This window comes from Urocitellus parryii, chromosome 6 (genome assembly GCF_045843805.1).
Source record: "Urocitellus parryii isolate mUroPar1 chromosome 6, mUroPar1.hap1, whole genome shotgun sequence".
NCBI classification, from domain to species: domain Eukaryota; kingdom Metazoa; phylum Chordata; class Mammalia; order Rodentia; family Sciuridae; genus Urocitellus; species Urocitellus parryii.
The window spans coordinates 90298657-90325891 of NC_135536.1; the positions used below are offsets into that span (position 1 = coordinate 90298657).

At 36.8% G+C, this 27235-nt stretch overlaps 2 protein-coding genes across 7 annotated transcripts in view; one reads left to right on the forward strand and one right to left on the reverse strand.

Moving 5' to 3' along the window:
• Positions 1-16241, reverse strand: part of Ubr1 (ubiquitin protein ligase E3 component n-recognin 1) — a 141975-nt gene extending 125734 nt beyond the window's left edge. For all 3 annotated transcript variants that reach the window (XM_026390488.2, XM_026390496.2, XM_026390478.2), the window contains exon 1: positions 16073-16241. In XM_026390488.2, coding sequence (XP_026246273.2) covers positions 16073-16153 — 81 coding nt within the window. In that variant the 5' untranslated portion in view covers positions 16154-16241. The remainder of the gene's footprint in view (positions 1-16072) is intronic.
• A 9238-nt stretch (positions 16242-25479) lies between these two features.
• Tmem62 (transmembrane protein 62) overlaps positions 25480-27235 on the forward strand; it is a 37947-nt gene continuing 36191 nt past the window's right edge. For 2 of the 4 annotated variants that reach the window (XM_026391103.2, XM_026391113.2), the window contains exons 1-2: positions 25480-25947; positions 26259-26370. In XM_026391103.2, the coding sequence (XP_026246888.2) occupies positions 25768-25947; positions 26259-26370 (292 nt within the window). In that variant the 5' untranslated portion in view covers positions 25480-25767. Of the gene's footprint in view, positions 25948-26258; positions 26371-27235 lie in introns of those variants that run through there. The other 2 variants (XM_026391123.2, XM_026391131.2) reach the window with 1 other exon arrangement.

Genomic DNA, 27235 nt, shown 5'->3' on the forward strand with positions numbered 1-27235 from the left:
TAAACTGGAAAATCTGGAAGACACTGACAAATTTCTAGACACACATGAGCTGCCCAAATGCAATCTGGAAGATATAGAAAACCTAAACAGACCAATACTTGATCCAATATGTGGATCAAGTAATGAAATTGAAACAATCATTAAAAGCCTTTCAACAAAGAAAAGCCCAGGATCAGATGGATTCTCAGACTTTCTCAAATTATTCCATGAAATTGAAAAGAAAGAGATGCTCCCAAAGACATTCTATGAAAGTAATATAAACCTGACACTAAAACCAGACAAAGACACATCAAGAAAACTACAGACCAATATCCCTGATAAACATAGGTGCAAAAATCCATAGTAAAATATTCATAAACCGCATTCAAAAACACATCTAAAAGGAAATATACCATGATCAAGTGGGTTTCATTTCAGGGATGCAAGGTTGGCTCGACATATGAATCAATAAATGTAATTCACCACTTAAACAGAATCAAGGACAAGAATCACATGATCATCTCAATAGATGCAGAAAAGACTTTGATAAAATTCCACACCATTCATGTTAAAAAAGGTGGAAAAGCTAGAGATTGAAGGAACTTACCTTAATATCATAAAGCCCATTTAGGACAAACCTGTACAAAACTCAAATGGAAATGGATTAAAGACTTAGGAATCAGATGAGAAATCTTACAACTGCTAGGGTCAACAATCCATCATATAGGTGCTGGCACCAATCAAAGTGCAAGAAATAAAACCAAGAATCAATAAAGGAGATGCCATTAAACTAAAAAGCTTCTGTACAGCAAAGGAAATTATTAAGAGCATGAAGGGGACTGGGGATGTGGCTCAAGTGGTAGCGCGCTCGCCTGGCATGCGTGCAGCCCGGGTTCGATCCTCAGCACCACATACAAACAAAGATGTTGTGTCCGCCAAAAAACTAAAAAATAAATAAAATTCTCTCTCTCCCTCTTTCTCTCTCTCTCTTAAAAAAAAAAAAAAGAACATATAGGGAGAGCCTACGAAACAAAATCTACTCCAGATACTCCTTCAATAAGAGAAAGAACTCAAAATGCTTAGCATCAAAAACCAAATAACCCAATCAATAAATGGGTAAAATGAACTAAACAGAAACTTTGCCAAAGAAGAAACACAAATGGCCAACAACTATATGAAAAAAATCTTCAATTCTCTGGCAATCAGGGAAATGCAAATCAAAACAACACTAAGATCTTACCTTACTCCAGTCAGAATGACAATGATCAAGAATACGAACAATAACAAATGTTGATGAGGTTGGTGGGGAGGGGAGGTACACTAGTACTTTGTTGGTGGGACTTCAGACTAGTACAACCATTCTGAAAAGCAGTATAGAGATTCCTCAAAAAATTAGGAATGGAACCACCATATGACCCATCCCACTCCTTGGTATTTTCCCAAAAGATCTAAAATCAGCATACCACAGTGATATAGCCACCTCAATGTGTACAGCAGCACAACTCACAGTAAATAAATTATGAAATCTAGCCTGGTGTCTGTCAATAGATGAATGGATTAAGAAACTGTGATACACACACACACACACACACAAACGGAGTTCCACTTAGCCATTAAAAAAAAGAATGAAATGGCATTTGCCAGTTAATGGATGGAAATGGAGAATATCAAGTTAAGTGAAATAAGTTAAACTCAGAAACTCAAGGGTAGAATGTTTTCTTTCATATGCAGAAGCTACAGTAAAGAAAAGGGGAAGGTGATTGACAGTATAACATAAAGGGAAGATCAGTAATATAAGAAGGAAATGAGAGGCAGAGTGGAGAGATGGATAAGGGAGGCAACATAGAATGAATTCTTTAAAAATCATGTTATGGGCATATATAAATACACCACAGGGAACTTCACCTTTAAGCATAGGTAGAAAGAACCAATCAAATATAAACAAATAGACAGCAAAAGGAACTCTACTAGAGTAGAGGAAGGAGAATGGGAAAGGGAAGGAAGACAAGACAGGAGGGAAGAAGATGAAAGTGAAAAGGGGGAGGGAAAGGGGTAGATGATGAACTAAAACCAAATTCCATGCATGTATGAGTTTGTCAGGATGACCAACTACTATGTATAACTATAAAGCTCTAACAAAAACAAACACACAAACAAATAAATAAATAAATACACTAAGCTACATCCAAACCATGAAATACTATTCAGAAATAAAAGGAAAGAACTACTAATATACATAATATCATGGATAACTTCAAAATGCCTTAATGAAAAAGAAGCCATATTCAAAATACTATGTTCCGTCTCTTAGCAGCTTAGACCACGGTACAAGCATCTGTGTGAATTAGCAAGACCATCTTTGTGCCAAATTCCTTATTCCCATTATGAACGGGTTTAATAGCCATTTTATGCAGATTTCAATAACATGACATTCCACTCCTGTCTTCAATGTAACAAAGCAGCTTTCCAGATATCAAGCAATGCTCTGTCAAAACAGATATCCAGGAATTACTCGCTAGCAGTTTGGGCTTAAATTTAGGTCTGATCACCCCAAATCACCCACCCAATCCAACATTATCATTGGCACTTTGTAAGCAGGCTCAAGTTAACCAAGGCAGGAGAAACAGGGAGGAAGGCACAGCTCTCTACTATCAATTCAACATTGGCAATTTAGTTTCAGTTAACATTATTCCAATTAAATTAACATTATTCACCTCAAATGGCTTAGATTTCTGGTTTTATAAGTACTTCATGTTTGCTTCATAGTTATGTAAAAACTATAAGGCATTTATACTCAGTTGTATATTTGTATACATTCAAGTTTACAGTCTAATAAAACTAATTTTAAATTTGTAAAAGACTATATGACATTCTGGCAAAGGCAAAAACTACTATAGAGAGAAAATATCACAGTAGTTGCCAGGGGTAGAGAGTAAGGGAAGGGGCTGACTGCAAAGTGGCACTGTGATGGTCTTACAACCACTGGCAATTGTCAAAACTCAAACTGTAAAACAACAACAAAAGATGTCGTTTATGTAAATTTTAAAAGTGCATAACCCACAGATCAGGAACAGGACTGGGGCTGGGGCTCAGTGGTAGAGCACTTGTGTAGTACATGTGAGGCACTTGGTTGGATCCTCAGCACCACATAAAAAATAAATAATAAAGGTACTGTGTCTGCTTATAACTAAAAATATTTTTTTAAAAATCAGGAACAAGGCAAGGTATCTATTCTCTCCTCTTCTATTCAATATTGTACTAGAGATCAATATTGTACTAGACAAAGGAAAAAAAGGCATAACCATTAGAAGGGAAGAAGTAATAACTATCTTTAATAACTGTCTTTAGTTATAGAAGACATGATTATACAAAACTTCTCAAGGAATCAAACACACAAACTGTAAATAAATTCAGCATGATCATTGTATATAAGGTCAACATATAAAAATCAACTATATTTCTATATTTACTTAGCAACAAACAACTGGAAAGTAAAAAAAAAAAAATTTAAAGCACTTATGGTAGTCTCAAAAAATATAAAACATGCTGGGCATGGGGGTGAATGCGTGTAATACCAGTGATTCAGGAGGCTGAGGCAAGAGGATCACAAATCTGAGGACAGCTTCAACAACTTAGCAAGACCCTATCTCAAAAAATAAAAAGGGCTGTAATGTATATAGTTCAGTGATAGAGAGTCCCTGGGTTTATTCCTCAGTGATGAAAAACAAAACTACTATCTAAAACATTCATGCATAAATTTAACAAAAGATATATATATATATATATATATATATATATATATATATATGACCTCTACATTAAAAACTACAAAACGCTAAGAGAAATTTCTAAAACATCTAAATAAACGACGAGATATACCATGTTCACTGGTTACAGGATTGAATACTGTTAAAATGTCTATCTTCCCAAATGGATATATAAATTCGACACAATCCCAACAAGCTTTTTGTAGAAACTGAAAAGTTGTCACTAAGATGAATATGGAAATGTAGAAGTACGCTACCTGATATTAAAACTTAGTGTGTTCTGTGTTCTGTGTGGTCTTAATAGACATAAATAATAACAGAATAGCATAGAGTCCAAAATCAATCAACACACACACATATTGTCAATTGATTTTTAAAAAGGAACCTTTCAATTCAAAGGAGAAAAAAATCATCTTAAAAAAAAACAAAACAAAAAAAAAACAGGGCAGGAGCAATTAGATGCCCTTATGAAAAAAGCAATCCCACATCTCAGGAGGCTAAGGCAGGAGGATCACAAGTTCAAAGCCAGCTCAGCAATTTAGCAAGACACTACCTCAAAAAAAAAAAAAAAAAAAAAGGGCTGGGGATGTGGCTCGGCAGTTAAGAACCTTTGGGTCCAATCAATCCCTGCCATTAAAAAAAAAAAAAAATCAAACCATACTACATGCCATACACAAAAAAATTAATTCAAAATTGATCATAGACTTATGCATAAAAGTGATTTAAAACTACAAAAATTGTTTTGATGAAAACTCTTCAAATCCTTGGGGCAGGTTAAGATTTCTTGGATGGGGTACTCAAAGCACTAACCATGAAAACATAACTGATAAACTGGAATTATTCAAAATTAAAACCTCTGTTCTTCAAAATAGAACATGAGTAACTAATATCCAATGCCAGTATCCATTATTCATTTTTTACAAATTTTTCATTTAATACAATAATGAAGATAAATATGTTAAGATAAACATGCCTCTTCTTCTTTAGTCTATATAGCTACACTTCTGTGAAATGACACAGAAATAAAAGGCAAGTTAGAAGTACATTTATTATACCCTAACCCAACTTAAAATAGTGTACCCACCCAGAAGTTGTCTACGTAACCCTTGCCCCTGTGACACTGGAACATCCCTGATCCAAACTGTAAAATATCAGATGCTATTGAGAAGAGTTATCCAAACAAAAATTTACCATGGGGAAACCCCAGAAAAAGTAATAGGGATGGAAAATTAAAACTTGTCAGTCTGCAAAAACAAAGGCTGAACAATGTTTATAAAATCACACAAGGGCTTTGACAAGGTAAATATGTATCTGTTCTCTATATCCTAGCAGGTGCCTCCTTGACATGTTAAAAATATAATTTTCAGGGCTGGGGATATAGCTCAGTTGGTAGAGTGCTTGCCTCCCATGCACAGGGCCCTGGTTCAATCCCCAGCACCACAAAGTGGTGGCATATGCCTGTAATCCCACTGACTCGTGTGAGACTGAGGTAAAAGGATAGCAAGTTCAAGGTCAGCCTCAGAAACCTAGTGAAGCCCTAAGCAACTTAGCAAGACCCTGTTTCAAAATAAAAACTACAAAGGGCTGGGGATTCAGTGGTTAAGTGCCTCTGGGTTCAATCCCTACTACCAAAAACATATATACATATAATTTCCAGGGCTAGGAATGTGGCTTAGTAGTAGAGCATTTGCCTGGCACAAGTAGGAACCTGGATTCAATGCCCAAACAAAACCATAATTTTTAGGGCAAAGAAAAGGAAGTAGAATTTTATAAAGCTATGATAAATTTACAAAACTTACCCAAGCAGTTTTGAAAGTTAACAATGTAATTAGAACTAAGATTTTATACTAGGTTTCACAATAGTTCACTAAGGAAAATGTGAGATATTTTATTATATACAAAGCCATCTGAATTTGCTCTTATAAAGTTCAATATTCCATCCACAAATAAACTCCACTTAATAAAATTTTGTGGAAAATTTTTGTAAGTATTACTGTAAGAGTTAAATTATCCCATTCTCTATAAGGGGCAATATGCAGACACTAAAAATTTTAATTTATATATCCTGACTCAGGCATTCCCATTTCTAGGAATGTATTCATTGAATGAACCCAAACATGTATAAAAAGTACACAAGTGTTTTTATTAGCAGCATTATTTATAATAGTAAAAGACTGCAAACAATCTAAATGTCCCAAAATAACAATTGAACAAATCATGGAACATAAAAAATTCAATGCTGCCATTCTAATAAAGGGAAAAGTATAGATATGTTCTGATATAAGTCATTCTTCAAATTATATTTTAAATAAAATGCAACAGATGCAGAACACTGAGTATAGTATGCTACCATTTATAGAGGGAGAAAGGAAATGGGAAGGAAGGAGAGGAGGAAGAGACAAAACAGAAGGAAGTAAGGTTGGAGAGTAGGAGGAGAAGAAGAGGTAAGTGTATATGCTTACTGTGAACAAAAAACCTCTAGAAAAGTTCAAAATAATTTACGAGTAGGAAAAACCATGGGAAGGGCTTAGTTTTCATTGTGTACCCTTTTTTTTCTATTTTAATTTATATACATATTTACATACATAAATACACACATATTATACACATACATTATATACATATACACATACATATACACATATTTATATAGAGAGAATATATACACACACACATTATTTACAGAAATCATTTTAAAGCTTTTTCAATCTAACACATTTCAGGTACAAATTTATTCATAACAGCAAAACACCAATAACTTCAATATACATCAATAGGAGTATAGTTTAAGAAATTTTAGAATCTATCATTTAGCTATACTTGCCCAAGTATATACTTGCCCACACACACACACACACAAAACACATACCAGGATATGCACCACAACACCAATTATAAGTGAAAAGATGAAGTGTACCAAAATATCTATCAATAAATCGAGGTACAATATGCCATTCTATGTAGTCAGAATGCCATAAAATACTGTTAAGGTTGGAAAAGCAAGTTTTATATAATATAATCTTAATTTTTATAAACATTTTAAAAAGACAAAACACCTTCAAAATTTCTATAGATTTCACTAGAGATGTAGCTTAGTGTAAGAGCTGGCATGAATGAGGCCCTGGATTTGATACCCAACACTGAGGGAAAAAAACCTAGGTATTCTAATTCTAATTCTCCTAGAATTCAGTGCTCACTCTACAGATACAAAAACACAAGTCTTTTAAATTTACCCTTATTGATTTGTTCAATTTCAGATTAACAGTAAAACAACAAAGCTTTGCCTTATATTTAATCTTTTCCTCCAAATGAAGTCTCTTAGCTAACAACTGCCTAACATTCTTTAATACTACTAAATATTCCTAAATTGTAGCTGTCATTACATGCCTTAGCATGAAGAATCAATATTTTAAAAACATCTATGTTGGTTGATTTAGGCAGAATATCTGTAAATGCCTTAAGTGTCCTCTCTAGCACTCTACTCCTCCACCCTCCACCCTCCACCCACTTCCTTATCTTCTCCTCAAGGCCCAGCTCAAGGCCCACCTTAACAAATCCCTCACTGATAAAGCCAATAAAATTTATCTCCCCTGTTAATACTAATACAGCATTTACTGAAGGAGCTATTCATTCTGTACTCATACTACTTCCTGGTATTAGTGGTGTTATCTTCAAGAGTATAAATTTACCTCTTAGTGACTGGAATAGGTTTGATTTTTGTTGTTTGGTGGTTTTAGTGTTTTCCTCCATTTGCAACAGATATAAAATTAAGAATTTTTAATTTCAGTATCCAGAAAAAAAATTTTTCCCTAACATCTAAAATTAAGGGAAGGCATTCCCAGTTCTATAAAAACAAGTTCTCACAACATTTAAATTCCCACGTATTCCAAACATTTTCCTCATCCCCATGGAGACAAAAAGATATCTTGACAACTCTGACCCAGGGACACAGATGCCTGTTTGGGAACATCATTCTTTAAAAAATAATGTAAGTATAATAGTTTCCTTCATCAAACCACAATGGATTCTTTCTTAAAACAACTGCTAGACATCTATAGAGCCTTCGGAGGCCTAGTCCTTTTTAAATTCTTCTTTTTAAAAAAGGTGACAAAATCTGGAGGCTCTAGAATTTTTCATAGGCAATACTGGATTGGTAATTAGAGCATCTCTATGCACCAAGAAGACTTTGTCTACAAAGTTTTCTTAAAATGCTATTTAACAAACTCCATGTTTAAAAACAACACAACAAATGCCAGTTCAACTGCTTATTCCAAAGGAAACTCAAATCTATCTGATAGCTACCTGAGCCTATCTGAACAATTCTCAACCAACTTCCATTTTTAATTCAAAACCTACCATCCTGAAATAATTCAATACAATGCACTCTGCTCTTTCATCTAACACCCTTTCAAATAAACAAAGATAACTCTTATGTCTCATAATCTCTACTCAGGGGTTAAAAGGGAATGAAGAGAGGAAACAAATTAGTCCATTCCTAGAAATGACCATCTTTAATGACACAGTATCCAAATTGTTCTCATGTAGATTACACTCTTATGGAATACCCACAATATGCTTCTGTACAGAGGAATGAGCACTAGCCTGGCAACCATATCACTCTGATTACTGTTGATTGTGCAGACAACTAAAAATCTGAGATCAAAAACACAGAAGAGACTAGCCCTATACACAACGGAACCTAGTTGTAAGGCTTTATTTTCATCTCAAATAAGGTTCGTTTACCTTGCTAGTTTTGATGCAATTCTAAGTCTAAGATTTTTTTTTCATTTTATAATGTTTGTTATTCCTGCCAACAATGTGCTGTCTTTAAATATAACAGCAGTAAATCTATTTAAGTTTATTTAAGTATTTAAGGGACTGCTAACATAAGCTAGGGTCACATATTGAGGTGTATGACATACAAGGCCTCTTTCTTTTTTTTTTTTTTCCCTAAGTATGCTGGTCTGAATTTGATTTTTAAAAAGTATCCTGTCCCTATTAAGCTATTTTCTTTCTTTTTCATCTCTGACCACAGATCATACCTCAATTTTCGAGATTTTTCTTAAAGTCTCTGGATGAATGAAATCTACTTGCCTAAAAGAATCTACTTGCAAAACAACTAAAATCCTTTCTCAGATTAGACTGCAAGGTAGAGCATGTGTATATAAAAACAATTAATGGATAAATTAATAGATGTTCCTTCCCATAACTAAAGTCATTTCTGGCTTACTTATAAATACCAAAGTTGAGTGGCATTTTAAAAGTTAGCCCATAAAAGATACAGTAAGTGGTTATTGTCCCACTCCTCCAAATAAATCAAATACTTTGTTCTGAAGAGCAGTATTAAGTAAACAAATAGGAGAAATATATTCAAAAGAATAAATGTAAACTCCATCCTGGCCAGGGCCTATGTCACTCCTGGGTAGCAAGTGGGTACTCAAGGAACCACAATAACTCTTCTGGAGTCTTTCAGTAACATTTATTTAGTAAAGTTTGTTTTCATAAGCACTCAGCTTATTATAGCAATAAAACATTTTTTAAAGGCTGTATCAAATGCTTTAAAAACCAAGCTCATCAAATAACTATTGTTTCTTCAATATTCAGAATACCATGAAAGAATACACAAGAGTTCACAGTAAGTCACTTGGGACTAAGGTCTTAGTATTTTGTCTTAAGTCATATGAGGCAATGGGCTAAAAGCTTAAGGAAAATCATTTCATAGAACATTATATGATTAACACCTTTAGATAAATAAATAAAGTGATGGCAAGGGAAATCTGAGGGATATTTCAAAGTCAGTACATGAAAGGATGGGCAAAGCCAGGTGCAGTGGTGCACACCTGTAATCCTAGGGTCTCAGGAGGCTGAGGCAGAAAGATCACCAAATTCAAGGCCAGCCTCAGCAATTAGCAAGGTCCTAAGCAACTTAGTGAGACCCTGTATCAAAACATAAAAATATATATATATATAAAAAGGGCTGGAGTTGTGGCTCAGTGGTTAAGCATCCCTGCGTTCAATTCCCAGCATCAAGGAAAAAAAAAAGAATGGGCAAGATACCTCACTGGTTCATACTGCATCATTGATTTATACACATTATCTATTCAGAGAAATTATTTATACAGTACTGAGGACAAGAAAGTTTTTATTTGCCTGCAAATATCTATTAAAGAAGTCAGTTTCCAGCTCCAGTTCATCTACATTAAGTTAATGTTATTCTCTAGCCTCTTACATAGTGAAACTGAATCTGTCACTTTCATCTGAGATTTTAGAACTTAATATCTAACTCTATAAAATTTGGTACTGAAAATCTGAATTTCCCTAACTGTTCACCGTAGAAATTATGAGATGATGAAAAAACAACAGCAATTAGGCCCCAATAAGACCTGGTGACAAAGCACTTCAGTTGGGATTCAAGAAACCCAAGCTTTCATCTAGTTTTCCTACTCAAAGCAAATCCTTACTAAAAGAAAGTTGTGCTGTAGCTTAAAACTACATAGGACCAAATTTCTAAGGAAAGTTACCCCCAATGAATACAGAATGTAACTTCTCACCCTTTTAATACATCAACGTTTTAAAGTCAACTATTGAAATATTGTTTTCTTTTAAAGATCTTCTATACATGATATGGATTGTGGATATTCTTTCCCTGAAGTAAATGATTATAACACAAGCATAAAAATATTAAACTTAAAAAAAATCCCCACAAGACAATTTGAGGGAGTAATGCAAATGTTCTATATCCTGATTTGGTGGTAGTCACACAGATATACAAATTTGTCAAAACTTATCCAGAAAATGCTTAAAGTGGGTATATTATATGCATACAAATTATACTTCCACAATGTTACTTTTCTCCTCAACTCCTATTACTTCTACCTCCACAACACCTCAGTTAGTATCTATTCATTCAATCATTCAATAAAAATTTCAAGGCAATGTGTTAGATAGTGAAGATAGTAGCTGTGAACAAGAAAAAGTTCATGCACTCAAGGCGTTTACTGTCTAGAAAGAACACAGTAAACAAGCAATATAGAATACAATGGAAGTATGAAATAGGTGCTATTAAGAACATATAACAATGGGCTGGGGTTGTGGCTCAGACTAAGAGCACTCGCCTAGCTTGCGTGAGGCACTGGGTTCAATCCTCAGCACCACATAATCCTCAGCTCCAATTACACATAAAGTAAAATAAAGACATTAAAATAAATAATTAAGAAAAACATATAACAAGTGCATGTAACCCAGCTCTACCATTACAAAAGCATAATATTCTCTTAAATTCTCAAATTTTAAATTTCCCTTTCTAACCATAACATTCAGTCCTTTCATTTATATCAACAACATGACTTAATATCTCAAATCCCATGATATCCCCAGAATTCCTGTTTTAACTTTTCATATGTCCCTATTTGCCTAGATTCCAAGGTTGGACACTATTCTAATATGGTCCCTCATTTCCTCTTCCTTCTTCCATCCACAACCTCCAATCCCCAAGCTACTAACAGTCTTTCTAAAATAAAATCACTGATATCAATCCTTAGTTATTGATTCATTTAAAAATAAGGGCAGGGGCTCGGGAGGTGGCTCAAGTGGTAGCATGCTCGCCTGGCATGCGTGAATCACTGGGTTCGATCCTCAGCACCACATAAAAGAAAATAAAGATAAAAATAAATATTTTAAAAAAAAGAGTAAGGGCAGAGGTTGGGGTGGGGGTAGTTCAGTGGTAAAGCACATGTTTAGAAGGAACAAGGCCCAGGTTCAATTCCTGGCACCAATAAACAAGAATATGTGAGTGTTTGCTATAAAAAGCACATATCAGGATACAATAGTGAAAGGTCAGATATAATTCTTATCTTCTTGAAACTTACATTCTGGTGGGAGAGACAGACAGGCATTTCAATAAGTAAATAAAGACAATATAGTAATTACAAATTGTAATAAGTGCAATAAGTAAATAAATGGGGTTCTTTGACAGAGAATAAGAGAAGAGCATCTTTTAGAAAAAAAAAAGAAAAAGAAAAAAATCACTCTAGGAAAAGGTAAGAGCAAACAAACATACAAGCCTTGAAGCAAGATAGAGCCTGGGCTTATTTTAGAAATAAGACAGCTGGGTGTGGTGGCATATGACTGTAATGACAGTTATTGGGGAGGCTGAGGCAGGAGGATCACAAATTTGAGGTTATACTGGGCAATTTAGTGACATCCTATCTTAAAATTTTTTAAAAAGGGAGGGACTAGGAAATGTAGCCCAGTGGTAGAGTGTCACTTTGTTCAATTTCTAGTACAAAAAAATGGGGGAGAGGGAGACAGGACAGTATGGCTAAAGGTGAATGAGGAGAAAGGAAATGGGGGAAAAATATAAAGGGCTAGACCAGGCAAAGTCATAAAGGGCTTGTAAAGTCAATGAGGTCAGACTTTTCCAAGTACAATGGGAAGCCTCTGAAAGATTCAGGCAGGAGACTATTATTATTGTTGTTGTTGTTGTTGTTATTATTATTATTATTTTGGTACTGGGATTGAATCCAGGGGTGTTTTATCATTGAGCTATAACCACAATCCCCCCCCCTTTTTTTTTTGAGACAGGATCTCACTAAATTGTTAGGGTGTTGCTAAGTTGCTAAAACAGGCCTCAAACTTGCAATAATCCTGCCTCACTGGAATTACAGAACATGTACCACTATACTCAGCAAGACTGTAATCTTATAAAGATTACACTAGTTGCTCTATAAAGAATGGACTAAAAGATGGCAAAAGCAGAAGCAAAGAAACCAGTTAAGAGGCCATTACAGTTATCCAGGCAACAGAAATTTAATTTCAGAAATGCAACAGAAAGTGGCTTGATTGTCAGAAATGTCTGTGTTCAAAAGCTGTGATGAAGGTTTCATCTACTGAGACAGGGATAAGAAAACTCTTGATCTGCCTTTCCCTTTTCTTCTCTTAGAACCTGGTCCTTCCTCTCAGAACATGACACAACCATTGTCATAGTGCTAAACTCAAAAACTGGAGATCCAGATGTTATCTATTTCTTCCCTTTTCCTAATCCATCATAAAGATTTTTTTGTTGTTGTTTTTGTTTGCTTCTACTGTATTTCCAAACTCTCTCTTAAATTCATCTACTTTCCTCCAGCTCCAATGATATTCTACCTAGTGCAAGCTATCATTAACTATGATTTGGGTTACTGCAGTGACTTCCTAATTGTACCCCGTTTGAAATACCTATCAGACATCTAAGTAGAAATGATAAGTAGACAGCTGAATTTATGATTCTGGAGTTCAGACATGAGATGACTAGAGACTGAACACATACAGATGATATTTAATTCCAAAGAACTGGATGAAATTACCTAAACAGAGTATGTAGTCAAGCAAAAGAAAAGAGCTTAACACCATGTCAGGAGATATCTTCTAAGATAAAGAAGAAAATCCAGTCCAAGACAGAAGGCAAAAGTTCTAGCAGATCACCCCAAATGCCCTCTGGATTTCCAATTTTTCTCAACACTCATGATGGACCCAATAAACCATCCTCTCCTCAAAACTAGCTTAGTTTTGAGCTAGTTGATACTGGATATAACTTTTATTTCTTAGGCTGTTCCATTTCCAGGTCCATACACACAAATGTGTGTACAAATGTACATACACACACTAATCCTCAAAGATCTTATCCATTTCTATAGCCTCAACTTATAACTTCAAATATTTAGCTAAGTATTATTCAAACTGTGGCCCACAAACCAGGATTTCAGGGCATGCTTGTGGGAAAATGTAGATTCTTGGACCTTACTCCTCACTACAGACCTACTGAGTCAGTTCCTCTTGTGATTTTCTTTTCTTTTCCTTTTTTTTTTTTTTTTTGGTGCTGGGAATCGAATTCAGGGTCTCATGCATGCTAGGCAAGTGCTCTATCACTATCACCAAGATACATCCCTAGTGACTCTTAAGCTATGGCTTTTATAATATAATTTTATCAATAACTCATACATATTATTTCATTCTAACTTCATGTTAGGTGATATTAGGAATATTAAAAATAGTAGTTTCACAAATATATATATATATATATATATATATATATATATATATATATAAAGGAATATTAAGGAAATCAGAAATTATAAACAAGGGTAATTGAAGTGGTTAGAGTTCTTAAACCTCTATATTTGGTTCATTTTTATTATTTTTGTTTTCTCCTGCCTCCAATGGTGATTTAAAATACAATGGTGATTTTTAAAAAATCTAAAACTAAGCTTGTTTTGCTTAACAGCAAAGTATTAGTAAACGGTAAGCCAGTATCTTATTCCACCAGTAGAATAAAATTGAAAATAACAGCTTTGAAAAGAAGATAGCCAAGTCTTCTCTGGGGTCAAGCAGAGAGATTCAACTTAAAAAGAGTAGTTATGAGGCTTAACAGTCGTATGTTTCTATCCAGCTACATCACTCTGTCTTGAATTAGTATATTATCTGTGACACTAGTCTATGAAGCTATATTACACTATCCACTTACTATTTTTGCAAAGTCCAAAGAAATCTAATGTTATTTTTTGAAAAGTAAAGAGTTTGCCACATAAATTGCAACTCAATTCCTGTACTATTGTCTCTAATTCCAAATTAGTAGAATCCAGATGAAGTTTTATTGTGCCAATTGAAGAAATATATCAAAGCTTTAAATAAATAAGCCATCTTTGGTGATACAACTCTTCTTCTGACCACAACATAGTTTCTCCATTCCTTCCAACAAGTAAAAAGCACAAACAATTTTTTTTTTTTTTTGAGCCAGGGTCTTGCCATGTTGGAACTCCTGGTATCAAGCAATTCTCCTGCCTCATTCTCCAGAGTACCTTGGCTTACCATTAAGAAGAAATGTTTCATGGCTGGGGATGTAGCTCAGTGGTACAGTCCTTGGTTAGCATGTCCAAGGCATTGGGTTTGAGTCCCAGCATGCCCCCCACAAAAAAAAAGTTCCAGCTGCTTCAAAACTTTTCACATCTTCTCCTTCCTAATAATCTTATATACATATATATGTGTATGTGTGTATGTATATATATGTGTACACTCACACACATATATGTATATATGTACATCATTTTATTGTTCATTTGTATGTGGTGCTGAGGATCAAACCCAGTACCTCACATGTGCCAGGCAAGTGCTCCACCTCTGAGCCCCAGTCCCAGCCCCTCATCCTCTTAAATAGATTTTTCGTAGTATACTACCAGTAGTAAAATGAATTTGGAGAGCTATTTGAGGTAGAGAAAAATAGGAAAGAAACACTGGCCTTAAGCAAACCCTTATTCCAGCTTCATCCCTATCTGGATTCTACCTCCCAGCCAGTCTCTCCAATTTGTTGTTGACTCATTTCCACAGCTCATTCTGTTGCTCATAAAACAACACTCAATGTCTACAGAATTAAAATACTTGAAGAATGTATCTTATTAAAACTGCAAACCAATTAAACTTCATTAAGAGCTATTTACCACACACCTTTCTATATGCAGCTGAAAACCAAACTGATAAAACATAATGCCATGGTAGATAGTGGGATGTTTCCTATATAACTCTCCACTAAATGCCTGGGAAGGGAGGAGCACATCCAGAACATTCCCTAACATTGCCCCCCACTTCTTATCCTCTTCAGCTAGCTTTCTCCCTATGGCCAGACTACTGACTCAAATTTGCACACTAATTCTGCCTTCCCATTCTCTCAAAATACAAGAGCAAAGCATAGATTCTGATATTAATTAATCGTATTGCTCTGAATTGAAATGTCTAGAAGTCCCTGCTTCAGCTTTTCAAAGCGGCGACAGATGATGGGTTTCTCCATTGAGGATTAGGCCTTGTAATATCAAGATGTTATAATGAAAGACAATTCCTACACCCCACATCTGGATGGGACTTGACAGCGGCAACATTCCCTGCCACTACCAGATCCCGCCCAGCCAGCTATGCGAAACAACACCAGGTGCTGCGTCCTGGATTCCTACCATCAAGAGGGGTTAGCACTGCGTCTATCAGAAAATGGCTTTCTCCAACCTCGCCTCAGCTCCCACATCAAACCACCTAATAACATCCCCAGTTCTTTCTACTTCAGGATTGAGACATGCATGCTGGAGCTCATCAAGACTAATAAATGACAGTCATTATATTTCGTAGACTTGGCTGGCAGGAATGTGGGTGACGACTAACTTTTCATTCGGAGTCTTCCTTCCAGATCAATCCATATGACTTCCCCCTCCCCAGAGCCGCCATAGGGGGTGAAGCCCCGCATCCTCCTGAATGTGGTAGGGAGGCACAGGGGGGAGGACAAAAGGAACTTGCCCACAAGGACTTACAGATGCCAGTCGCTGAGGGGTCTGGGGCAACTCTGTGCTCACTTCCATCCTCTCCGCACCCTCGGCCTCTTCATCCGCCATCTTAAGGGAAACTAACGCCTGCAGTTCTCGACCCCCGGCCAGAGGCTAGCGGAAACCTGTGGCCGGTCGGAGTGACGAGGAGCGACACTTTTACGACGGCCCCTGAAGTCGGGTTTGACGCAGAATAGAGGAGCGGCTTCCGGTCCGCTTCCCGGAAGCAGGCGTAGCCAACTGAAGGAGCTGGCGGGGCTTTTCCCTGAATTTAGTCGTAGTGCCTGATGACTTGAATGTTTGTCTGGCTTCGCTGCTAGAATTTCTTGCATCTACTAGGGAAAAAAACGAATTCAGGGCTGGGGATGTGGCTCAAGTGGTAGCGCGCTCGCCTGGCATGCGTGCGGCCCTGGTTCTATCCTCAGCACCACATACCAACAAAGATGTTGTGTCCGCAGAGAACTAAAAAATAAATATTAAAAAAAAAAAAAAAAAACGAATTCAGCGTCCATTTTGAAAGGAGGAAGCTGTCTGGGAGAACCTCTCCTGGCTGGCCGGGTTGTTGGCCTGGGGCTGTTTTGTCTCCTAACATACCTGCAGTGGTTCTCTAGATACTACATATGAAAAAGAAAGCACTCACAGCTCTTCCACCTATAGAAGTGTTGCCTTGGGCACTTGCACCTGTGTGTAATGATCCTCAGCTTTTGGGTGGGGGTGTGAAATTCAAAAAAATGGCAACAGTGGTCTGGAGAGGGAGGATAAACTGTTGCATTTGCATTATGGAATACCATGCAGCACTTGAAAAGAACAAGATAAATGGCGAATCTAAAGCATTCCAATAGGTCTCTGCCTCTCTGATGTGGAATGTAGGAACTGTTGGCATGGTTGGCGTTAAGTTTTTTATTCTAGAGGAGCTTGAGTGACAGTCTAATATGAGTATGCGACGTCTCTTAATTCAAAGAACTCCTTTTCTGAAAGTAACTTTGCCATGATGAGGGAATTAAGAGGGAAGTAAGATTCCAGTCAAAAAATTCATATCAAGAAATTATTCTTGGAGATACTGGGAAAAGATGTGAATCTTGGAAGATAATTATTCTAAATATGCAGGGAAGAAGAAAAATTGAAGGTTGTTTTTCTTACAGAACATTTGTCAGATTTATTTGATCAAAAACTTGAGGATTTATATAATAACTTTACTCTTTAGAAACTTCAAGATTATTGAAAGGAATGGGGTAGTCAAAATTCTCAAAAGAATATCTTAAGACAATCTGTAAATCCTAATTTATGTGTTCTGTTTTAAGTTATCTCCAAATGTTAAAAAGGTAGGTTTATGTGAAAAGATTAAGATAAATTAAGTGAGAAAAACCAAATTGCCACAAACAATGTGCATTTACAAATATGTGCATATAAATATGAAGGCATAAATCTGAAAAGGGAGAAAGCAAACTAATAAAGCTCCGAGGGCCAGGACAAGGATTGGAGGAAAAAAGTCAGAGCTGCTTTAGCATTATCTGTGTTGTTTTAAATAGTTTACTGAAAAGCACCCCGTTAATGAAAGACCCCCGTTTCCCTGTCCAAGGAGAATCACACAGAACACTGGCTGCAAAAGCACGAGGTGGTTTATTGGGACACAGGCGCCTGCGGGTGTCCAGCAGAACCTCAGCCGGAGCTTTGGTGAACTGGCACACCCGGCTTGGGGATACAGAGATTTTTATAGGGTTTGGGACAGGTTTCGCGCCCGCGGGAAGCAACAGGTTTCTTATTGGTTTGTTTAAATCTAGCATATAGGCCATCTAGGGGGTACAGGTCTGCATTCCAAAAACCACAGGTCTGCATTCTATTCTTTCTGTTCCTGCTTATCTGTTCCGGTTTATTCATTCATGCCTCAGGATGCGGTTGCTCTGTTCTTCAACCGGTTGTCCGGAAAGCATGCCTGGCGCCTGAACCTGTTTATGGCCTGCCTGATATCTTGGTTTCATATCTTGGCCTTAGGTAACTGGGCTAACTGGGCTAGGGTCTTTCATTACAAAATGAATAATTTAAAAGTATTTTTAACAAGGAGATCTATTCAAGGTCACATTTTCTTTGCACACTTCAATTAAAACAACACATCAAAGTAGATTGTATATATAGTAGGTAAGTTAGCCCATCTATCTTCTATTAAGCCAGACAGTAAAGAAATTTGTAAGTATGTAAAAAACTTGCCACACTTTCAGATAATTTTGTTTTGAAAGTCAGTTAATTTTCATTTTAAATGCTGTCTATGTTAATATATATTGGCCTGGGGATAAAAATAAAATATTATTTTATTTTTTAAGAGAGAGAGAATTTTTAATATTTATTTTTTAGTTTTTGGTGGATACAACATCTCTATTTTATTTTTATGTGGTACTGAGGATCGAACCCAGCGCCCTACGCATGCCAGGCGAGCACGCTACCACTTGAGCCACGTCCCAGCCCTGGGTTTATTATTTTAAAACAATTGTTACATATTTAATTTTTTTGCATTTCTAATATAGTAAATGTTGAAATATACAGCCCACATATACAGGAAATCTCTTAGTATAAAGTGATCCTGAGACCATAAAATTTGGAAACCACTGTTGTAGAGACATTCTTTTTGGCATGAGAAGATATTTAGAATATATTGTTGTGTAGAAAAATTAAGTTGCTGATACAGTATGATTTTTTTGTAAGGTCAAAAAATGCACTTATTTTTATATTAAATGTGTTTAATGAAGAATACTAATCACCACAATATTACTTTTGGTTATCCCTAGATTGTAGAAATGAGGAAATTTTGTTTTCTAATTTCTACTTTAAGTGCATTTTCTAGTTTTTATTACAACAAGCATTACTTTGTGTAAAAGTACTTTTTACAGATCTATCCATTTTCAAGGAATACTCAGTCTATTCAGTTCAAAAAGCATTTCCTTGCTCTCCTAGCCAGATGTGATTGCATCTTTTCCTCCACTTGGAGTAATTAGTAGCTATGTACCTACCCTTTGAAATAAACTTTATGGATTTGAATGCCTATTTTTACTACTTGCTGGTTCTGTAAACTTAGGAGAATTAGCCTGAGACTTTGTTTTTCTCATGTGATGATTATAAAGAATAATGAGACATTCCACCTAAAGCCCTCAATACCTGGTTTTATGCAGTACAGTGCCTGCTCTGCTAGTGTTCAGTACCAGGTCTTTTTAATTTGTCCTGCATCCAAAGGCACTGTCAAGTGGGAGATGGGTCTTTCCATTGTGGAAGTCTTATTGGGAGAAGGTGTCCCCCACCATGTGGCTAGAATTCATTCCTGCTTGGTATCCTGAGGTAGTAGTATACTTTCCTTATTTTGTGTGTGAGTGAGTGTGTGTTGGGGGGGAGCTAAGGATCATGCATACCTCATGCATACCAGGCAAGTGCATTACCATGGAGCTGCACTCTTAGCCCTGCAGTGTCTTTTCAGATTATTGCTAAAAGACAGGTTGTGCCTCCTGCTTTTTGGTATTCCGTTCTTCCTTATATTTCTGCTTGCTTTCCAAACCTATCCCCAGACATTTATGTCCCTTCAGTAGATATACTTTTTGCTTAAGATATCCAGAGGGATTTTGTTGTTGTTGTGTTAATCATAGGTTGGATATCCCTTACTCAAATACTTAGGACTAGAAATTGTTTTTTTTTGGGGGGGGGGTTACAGGTTTTGGAATATTTGTTCATATACAATAAGATATCTTGAGGATAGAACACAAAATTAATTTGTTTCATATATGCCTTATACACACAGCCTGAATAATTTGTGCATAAAGGAAAGTTTCATAGTATGGAATTTTCCACTTGTGGTGTTATGTTAGTAACAATTTTGAAGCATTTCCAATTTTGGATTTTCTAATTAGGAGTGTTCAATCTGATTTAAAATAGAAAGTTTCCTAACTGATGCATTAACTATTAAATTGTTATTTATAACATGTAACACTGCTTTATGTTAATTGCCTGTATCCTTAAATTGTTAGTTCCTTGAACACAGGAACCCAGGCCTATCCATAGAAATTCAGTTTCTTTACTAAGAACTTCAGATACATTTTAAAGTGTAACTCTGAAAACAGTCCTTCTGCTGGGGTTGGGTGGCAATCCTGTGATAATAGCTCCTATTATTGCTGTTGTACTAACAAGGAATTCATGGCCTAAAGTAGTGAAGTTGCTTGTCCAATTACTAAGTGACAAAAATCTACATTCAAAAATATACCTGTCTGGCTTTAATTTATCAGTAACTTATTGCTCTTTTCTTATCTAGACCAAGGTGTGGTTTGGTTAGTTTAGAATAGGATTATGGATTTATTTTATTTTTTCCCCCAGTACTGTCCCATTTATTTATTTATTTATTTATTTTGTTAGGGGCGCTGGCAGCAGGGATGAAACCCAGAAGCACTTAACCACTGAGCCAGTGCCCAGCCCTTTTTATGTTTTATTTGGGGGCAGGGTCTTGCTAAATTGTTCAGGGCCTCGCTCAGTTGCTGAGGCTGGCTTGGAACTTGTGATCCTCATGCTATAGCCTCCCAAGCTGCTGGGATTACAAACATGCGCCACAGCGCCCAGCTATATATATTACCCATGTTTAGAAATGTTTTACTTAGAATTTTCATTTTTTAAATTGTTCCTGTAGTTTTCAACTCTGGCTGTACATTAGGATTGCCCAGGAGTTTTTAAAATTTCCAAATTGAGCTGGGGGTATGGCTTAATGGTAGAGCTTAAGCATGTGTGAGACTCAGTTCAATCACATAACCCACCAAAAATAAATCTTTAATATTATTCATCCAGATAAGAGAAGAGCAGCCTTCCTAATTGGTCTCTCTCTTTTCATTCTCTTGCTCAAATTAATCCACTATTCTTCTAGAATTACTCTTTTTAAAAAATTTCCATTGATTATAGTGTTTTTAACTGTAGATGAACACAACAGCTTTATTTTACTTATTTATTTTTATGTGGTGCTGAGGATTGAATCCAGTAGACAAGTGCTCCACTACTGAGCTACAAACCTAGCCCCAGAATTAACTCTTAAAAAAATCTGGTCATGTGACTCTCTTATACCTACATACATTGGACAACTGCCCTAGATTAAAATTTAACATCTGAACATGGCATCCAAAGCCCTTCTCAATCTGACCTGAAATGATTTTTGCCAGTGCAAGCCTCCTTATTATCCCTGACCTTAAACTTCACCCACATTTATTTTCCAAACACAAACATACCATAGAGTCTGGCACCTCTGTTATTAAAATTTCCATGTCTTTAATATTTTCCTTCAAAATTATTTTAAGGTTACTGCATGGTATTCCCTTCTATGTGTATGCCATTTTAAAAACTTCTACTGGGGAACATTTACTATAGTTTATTTCCAACTTTCTTTTCTTTTTTGGTGGTGCTGGGGCCTTGCACATACTTAGCATCTAGGACCTTGCACATACTGAGCAAGCTCTCAACACTAAGTTATATCCCCAGTCCTAAATAAATTTTGTTCCCATGAACTTACTTATTGGTAAGTAGGTTCATGGGAGCATACTTATCCATATTTTTCCTTAGGATAAGTAAAAGTAACAAGTCAAAGAGAATGGTACATTTTGATATCCCCCCCCTTTTTTTATTTTTGCAGTGCTGGACATAAGAGTCCAGGTACTTACACATGCTAGTCAAGTGCTTCACTTAGCTATATCCCCAGCCCTATTCTTCTATCTTAATAGAGAAAATAGACTATATATGTTCTTTATTAAATTGTTCATAAGAATGTTGTGCTAAATATTTTATAAATAATGATTTCATGTAACAAGAATAACAATAAAAATGAATACCAGTATATCTACCACATGTTTAACTTTTAAACACTTAAAAAAAAGTGACCAAAAATTTTTTCTGGTAGTTTAAATTGCTGAGTTTGGTGCTTTTTTTATTTTTTGGTAAGGGCATTAGTCTTCTTGTTTTGACTTGTGGATCCATGTCTTTGCAGAGTGGTAGAATGGCATGTATATCTCAGGAATGTGAAAGCTGACAACCTTTATGATTGTTTCTCCATCTGTCACACACATTTAAAGAGGATGTAAAGAATGTATCTGATATTATCCAAACTTGCCTTAACTCAATCCATACTGGTTACAGTCCATAGTGGTTATATGGACATATTCTCTTTGAACCAAAACTTACCAATAGCTTACAATAGGCTGAGTTTGTAGCTTACTGGTTGGGTGCTTGTATAGCATTGATGAGGCCCTGCATTTGATCCTTAGCACCACAAAAAGCAAAAACAAATGACCTACAATAGCAAAAAGTGGAAACAATCCAGGTGTCCATCAACAGATGAATGGATAAACATACATTGTTTATCCATGATTCAGCCTTAAAAAGGAAGATTTTGACACATGCTACATCCTGAATGAACTTTGAGGATGTCCGATTGAATGAAATGAGCAAGATACAAAAGGACAAAATGTATGATTCCACAAATCAAATTGATTCTCAGTAGTCAAATTCACAGAGACAGAAAGTAGAATGGTGTAGTGGGATGCTACATAGTATACAACCAGAGAAATGAAAAGTTGTGCTGTAATTGTGTACAATGAATCAAAATGCATCCTGCTGTCATATAAACTTAATTAAAATAAGTGAATTAATTTAAAAAAATAGATGCAATAGTACTTGTTTAGTGAAAACAGTTATTTTAAGGTTATTTTCCTTGTGGGAGATAGCTGGGTTAAAAAAAATGGAATGGTGGTTGCCAGGGTCTGGGGAGATTGGGAGACTGGGGAGTTTATGTTTAATGGGTACAGAATTTCAGATAGGATGATGAAAAGAGCTGTGAAGATGGATGGTGGTGATGGTTGCATAATATAAATGTACTTAATGGCCCTGAAGGCATACTTAAAAATGGTTAAGAAGGTAAATTCACCAAATTTTTTTTGAAGTAAATTTTAAAATGTTTACATACAAGCCGGGTGCAGTGACCCATGTCGGTAATCCCAGTGGCTCAGGAGGCTGAGACAGGAAGATCTCGAGTTCAAAGCCAGCCTCAGCACGTCGAGGCAATAAGCAACTCAGTGAGATCCAGTCTCTAAATAAAATACAAAATAAGGCTGGGGATGTGCTCAGTGGCTGAGTACCCATGAGTTCAATCCCCAGTACCCCCACCCAAAAAAATACTTACATACACATAAAAAAAAAAAAAAACTACCTGTTTTGATTACTTTAGCTCTTTATGGAAACAACTTCACAAAACAATCATTTATTACTGGATCTTTTTATTTTTAATAAGGTCTATATATGAAATGGTGACTTCATATATTTGTCTATTTCATAGACAATTTCTATATCTTATAAATGAGACAATTCAACTTATGGTTGTTGATGATATTATACACTATATTGTTTAAGGTCCAAGTTATACATTCTCTCTTGACTTTAGTTCTAGGTAAGTCCACTCTAGTGGTGAATTGCTGCCTTCTTTTTTTATTATGAGATAATAATGATCTATTTACCTTTCTGCTTTGTCAGGAACTAAGAACCACTTTTTATACTGAATTGTAGTGATTAGCTGGTCAAACCCGTATTTCCCTAGAGTATCATTAATCATCATTAAGTAAATAAAATCCTGTTCCTATGCACTTTGATTACTATGGGGAAAATGGCTTGGTTGTAGTTCAGTATCTGAAATTTAGACTATTGTCCTTAGTGACTTTAAACTGTTTCTGTCTAGGATCCCTTAATGGCACATTTCTTTCTATTTGCTATCACACAGAATCTTATATTCCATTTCTGCTAAATAATTTTCTGTATCTGTGAGGTTCCTCTAGGGCCTTTCCAAATGTATTTTATGTACACTGCCAGCATTTTAAATCACATCATTTCAATTATATCTTCCAAATTTGGTTTTAAAAAGCCCTGGTCCCATTTTTTGTTTTTGACTTTTAAGTTTAGGGTTTTTTGTTTTGTTTGTTTGTTTTAAACAGTGTCTTGCTGTGTTGCCTAGGCTGGCGTTGAACTCCCAAACACAAATAATCCTTGAGCATCAACCTCCTAAATAGCTAGAACTATAGGTATTTACCAGGGTGCCAGGCTCTAGGAACTCTTTTATTTCCTCCAGAATGCACAATCAGTTGTTAAGTTCTGTAGTTTCAATCTTTACAATAACTTTTACATCTGATCCATTTTTCCTAAACTCAGTGTTACATTCTCCCATCTTCTTTCTTAGGTCTTCATAATAACCTACTGCCTGAATTATTGCAGTCTTCTCTAGTTAAGTTCTCAATGCCGTTGCCATAATTATTTTGCCAAAGAAGATCTCTGTTGTTTTCACTCATGACATTTATAAAGGCCTTCCACAAGGCTCAAGTCAAGAGTCTGTGTTCTAATTACCTATTCCTCCAGGCATAATGCAGGTCCTGCCAAACTGAAGTTGTTTCCTCAACATGTCTTGCATTTTCTCACCTTAATACTTTGATTGATATTGTTAGGTCTTGGAAGAAAGTGCTTCTCATCCCAACCCCAATCTCCATCAGTTAGAAATACTTTCCTCTTTTATATGCCACCTCCTTAATTAAACATTTCTTGATTCTTTCCAAAAGTACAATCTCCCAGTTTTTACCTTCCCCTAGACTTTTAAATCTGGCTGTCTCTTGTGGCAAATAACATATTCTTACATTAAATGTACTTGTGTATTTATGTCCTAGACAAGTTCATAAGGAAAAAAAAAAAGCTCATGGCTCTTTAATTACTTATTATTCTTATAATTTCTGTTTAGATCAATGTCTTGCATTCCAAAAGTACTCAAAAAGAACTTAATGAATTGAAATTGGCAGAAAGCCAATACTGGCACTACATCCCAAAGAAATAACTCAAAGAGGATTTTTTTTAAGGGCTATTTGTATAAAAATGTTTATTCAGACCAACAACACATAAACTATCCAATGCCTCAAGTAAAGGGAGTGGTTAGATAAATTAAGGCCAGGCCCAGAATTTACTTCATACTTGCCTGGCTCGTAGGAAGTATTTAATATTAGATGAGGGGCATATCATTGTTTGCAACATTATGTGATCAAGCACATATGACATCAGGTTAAGGAAAAAATAACTTTAACAAAACATACAAATTATACCTATAGAAAGCCTCTGGGGTCATGTTCATCAGAAGGGACCAGAGATGGTCATCCCGGTCGCACTACACAGCAATTTAAAAGGCGTCCTTATACATACTCACTTTGATTTTCACAACAACCCAGCGAAGTAGGCGCGGGAGGTATCATTAACTCCGTTTTACAAGTAAGGTGACCAGCTACCGAGGTCACGAATGATTTTGACCAATGTGGAGCGAGGATTCCAGTCCCCGCCTCCCAGCTTAAGGCTCCAGACGGCTTCCCGGCCACCACACGGCACTGCCCTAGCGTTGAGGGTATCAGTTTCCTTTTCTTTCCCCGCATTACATTTGCAAACCGAGACCCGAAACACTCGCGTCAAGAGAGGGGAAGGCGCAGGGATAACCTGACTAGCACTGCGCCCTAGGACGGACATCAGGATCTGGCCCCGCGACCATAGAGTCCGGAAGTGCGGACAGAGCAGCGCCGGGCGGTGGCGAGGGTGGGGGTGGGCGCAGGAGCGCCGCCCAGAGCTTCCCAGTACAAGGGAAGGCTGCGCCCCAGCTGGCTGGCGGGATGGCAATAACGCTGGCCTTAAAGGTGTTCGCGGGGCTGTTGGCAGCGGCTCTGACGGCCCTGCTTTTGGAGCATTACGGCCTGACTGGGTCGCCCTCTTCACTGCCCCAGCCCCTCAATCCCCAGAGGCCGCACCCGGCGCCGGGCCCTGGAGACAGCAACATCTTCTGGGGCCTGCAGGTGACGCGGCGGGAGGCTGGCGGGCGGTGGGTGCTGAGCGGCAACTATGCAGAAAGACCCTTGCTGTTCCTTTAGGAGCGCAACCTGCACCTGTTTAGAACCAATCTCTGGCTGCAGGCCTCGGTCAAGTTGTCACTAGAGGATCTGTCTAGTGCTGGCCTCTGCCCAGTCCTTCCGGGGGTGGGGAGAATCTTTGATACACTGTATCTCTGCCTTTTCCTTCTACCCGAGAGAGCCACTGGGCCGCCTCTGCCCGTACTGCCTCTTCCTGACTCAGATGTCTATCTCTGTTCAATACCTGCTTTTGGCAGATATCCGACATTCACGTGAGCAGGTTTCGCGATCCAAGCAGAGCAGTAGACTTAGAGAAGTTCTGTTCTGAAACTATTGACATCATTCAACCAGCTCTCGTCTTAGCAACAGGTAGGGAGGATTGCCGTGCTATGGTGGTGTTCCGTGGTCCGGATGGCAGAATGCTAGCCAGGATTACACTTGTTCACTTTGGGGGCGTTGGGAACACTATCCACAAGCCATGACCCCAGGTGAGCTCTGTGAGGTAGAGGAGATGGGACTACGTGATTTACTTTGCTGATTTATAACAGAGTCAAAGTCCAGGCTAAATGCTTTGACATATTAAGGTTTTGTCAAGGCAGTGAAGGAAGGCTTGTGATGCTCATGTAAGTATGTTGTTGTCTGCTGTGTTTGTGTCTGGCTTTTTTTGTTTTTGTTTTTGTTTTTTTTCTTTATTGCAGTTCTGAATTTGAGAGAGAATTAGAGGAAGTTCTTTAAGCAGAAGTTCTCTTGCTAATTTTTCCATTTTCTTCACACATAAATTAATTTGATAGTTTCCGTCTTTTGAGGCTTCAAGTGACTACAGGAACTTTTTCTTCACCCCCCTGATATTTCTTTGATTTGAATTTCCTAGACTCTTTAAATATTTGACCAGGTATTCCCAAAGTGGTCTGGAGAAGAAGCTAAAGGAACATCTCTCCTGTTTACCGGGTGGTTCATCTGTCCCTCACTTTACTGAAACATCTTAGTTTCATTAGTCCTCAGTTAATGTATGGGCCCTATTTCAAGTGTTCTTTTAGTTTATTAGAAATTTTGGTATGTCATTGTCCAAACTACACTTTCCGATTGCTTCTTGCTATAAAAATAACAGTTGGTCAGATTACATACCCTGATTTGGGTTGTGGGAAATGGTTGCAATAGATGTTAGGCCCCTCCCAAACTGTTGGAATTTCTTACAGAGGTTTTTCATTTTGTCAGTCTTTTGATGCATTTTGTA